This window comes from Cebus imitator, unplaced genomic scaffold, assembly GCF_001604975.1.
Source record: "Cebus imitator isolate Cc_AM_T3 unplaced genomic scaffold, Cebus_imitator-1.0 Scaffold201, whole genome shotgun sequence".
Lineage (NCBI taxonomy): Eukaryota > Metazoa > Chordata > Mammalia > Primates > Cebidae > Cebus > Cebus imitator.
In genome coordinates, this window is record NW_016107516.1 from 1,830,163 (window position 1) to 1,832,534 (window position 2,372).

The window sequence follows — 2,372 nt, forward strand, 5'->3', positions numbered from 1 at the left end:
GGTTTCACCATGTTGACCAGGATGGTCTCGATCTCTTGACCTCGTGATCCACCCGCCTTGGCCTCCCAAAGTGCTGGGATTACAGGCTTGAGCCACCGCGCCCGGCCTGTATATACATTCTTAGAGGACATAAGTTTCACTTGGCTAACTGCCTAGGAGTGGAATTGCTAGGTTGTACAGTAAGTCTATGTTCAATTTCATAAGAAATTGCCATACTTCTGAGATGTGAGAGTTCCCTTGACCCCTTCGTGGGACTTGCAACAGGGATGTGGCCTGCTTACTTGGCCACCACCTTGATCAAACTCCTTGTGGGAGTGGGAGCACACAGGCGAGTAGGTGCCAGGGCTGGGGTGAGTGCTCTTGGGCTCCACCCCAATGGCAGCGTCTAGGGATGTGTTACAATTTTTGCTCTTTTAGCAGTTGCCATCCACGGACAGCTAAGTGTTAACCCACTCAGTGGAAAGTCAAGGTGACAGCGTTTTACACCCTGTCTTCTTGGTACCCAGGTTCTTGTTCAGTGTCCAGGAAAAATCAGGTTGCATGAACCGTTTGAAAGCTAATGAATGCGGAGGATTTTATTAAAATGGTGGAAGTGGCTCTCAGTGGAAGGGGAGCGGGAAAGGGGATGTTGCAGAAAGAAGATGATCTTTCCCTCCTGACTGTCTCTGGCCAGGCTCCTCTCCAAAATCATGCCATCTGAAGTTAAGCCACATCTCTGACGCTCAGTTGCTTCTTCTCTTGATGTTCATCCACTTGTCTCTCTGCCAGCTGAGGCCTGGGGTTTGTATGGGCACAAGATAGGGGAGCTATACAGGCTAAAAAGTAATATTTAGGGAGGAAAACAGGGATAACTATTCCCATTTAGGGCTGCGGTCTCAAGGCTTGATGGTGGGACCTTTGTCGGGGAGCCACCCTCTTCTACCCAATAATTCCCTGCCTTATATCCTTATCACTTCTTTCCAAAAAGGCTGTCATTTTGCATTCTCATCAGCAATGGTTGAGACTTCCAGTTGCTCTGTGTACCTTGTCAGGACTTGATATTGTCAGGGTTTTATAGCCATCGTAATAAGTGTGTAAAAGTGTTCCATTATGGATTTACATTTCCCTAATGACTACAATGTTTAGCGTCTTTTAATATTCATCTGCATAGTTCCTTTGGTGAAATGTCTGTTAAAATATTTTGACGATTTTTTTATCAGATGTTTCTTTTCACATTTGAGAGTTGTTGATACCATATTTTCTATAGGTCTGTGGCTTGACTTTTTGTTTTAACCTCCTGACTTTTCTAAGAAGACAACATGATTTAATAAACGTAAATAGCTGCAGTAGAAAAACTCCCATGGCCCATCTGTAATTTCAGACCTGAAATTCCCCAGAGGTTTGAAGCTCTCATTGACGGGTAGTTGCTGGTTATGGCCAACAGCCAGGTTCATTCAGGCACTGACATGTTAGGACATTCTGCACATGTGTGCCTCTAACACTCCTCCCCCGGCCTCTTCCTCCCCCTGCAGAGACACCTTCTCCTTTCTGCTGTGCCTGCACGGGTGGCCAGAGCCACACAGCCCTTTCTTTAAGTCAGGAGTTGCCCTGTCAGAGCACAGGGCAAGAAGGAAGTGACAAAGGGACAGAGGGGGAGGCCCTGACAGGACTGCGAGAATGGGAAACTGTCTGCTGAGAGAAAGCAGGTAAGTCTAGACTCCCTATGGGAGAGCAGAGGAGATGGGACAGGCCAATGCAGCAAGGAAGACAAAAAGAAAGTTAGTTACAGCCAGCACACTAAGTTGGGGTAGAAAGTAGTTGGGAAAGGAAACTGCCAAGGCTTCAGTGCCTATTCTGTGCCAGATGCCGCGTTAAATTTCTCATAGGTTTTGCCCTCTCCCAAGAATCACAGTGAGAAGCTGATGGAGAATAGCTGAAAGGTAGAAAGACTTTACCAAGGACGGTTTGTATAATAGGTTACCATCTAAGAAATGAAACAACTTTCTGAAGGCCTGGGAAGGAGATGCTCTCCTGAGCTCTTAATGTTCCACAAGGAGATCAAAATCACCACCACCGTTCAGCCACTATTTTAACTTTGAAATAAATAGCAAGCTTCCTGCCACCTTGAGACTTCCTTTGGTGTGCACTCCCTGCAAGCAAGTAAGCAGAGGGCATCTAAATTAAACAGGCAGAGAACTTAGATTTACTTTTCTGGACCTCAGCTTCTTTATTTTAAGTAGAAATAATAATACAGTATCTACCTTAGAGGGTTCTAGTGTGTATGGTGCTAGCATAGTGCCTGACACAAAGCAGCGTTCAAAATTAGAAGATATTTTCTGTTTTCTTTTTTTGACCATCATCTTCCTTAATATCAAGGCAGCCATTGTAAAAAA

The 2,372-nt window shown here is 45.3% G+C and overlaps 1 protein-coding gene across 2 annotated transcripts in view; it reads left to right on the forward strand.

Moving 5' to 3' along the window:
* Positions 1-1,510: 1,510 nt before the first annotated feature.
* The window catches only part of GCSAM (germinal center associated signaling and motility), a 14,295-nt gene continuing 13,433 nt past the window's right edge, over positions 1,511-2,372 (forward strand). Inside the window, exon 1 of one of the 2 annotated variants that reach the window (XM_017547794.2) lies at positions 1,511-1,685. In XM_017547794.2, the coding sequence (XP_017403283.1) occupies positions 1,657-1,685 (29 nt within the window). In that variant the 5' untranslated portion in view covers positions 1,511-1,656. The remainder of the gene's footprint in view (positions 1,686-2,372) is intronic. The other variant, XM_017547793.2, reaches the window with a different exon arrangement.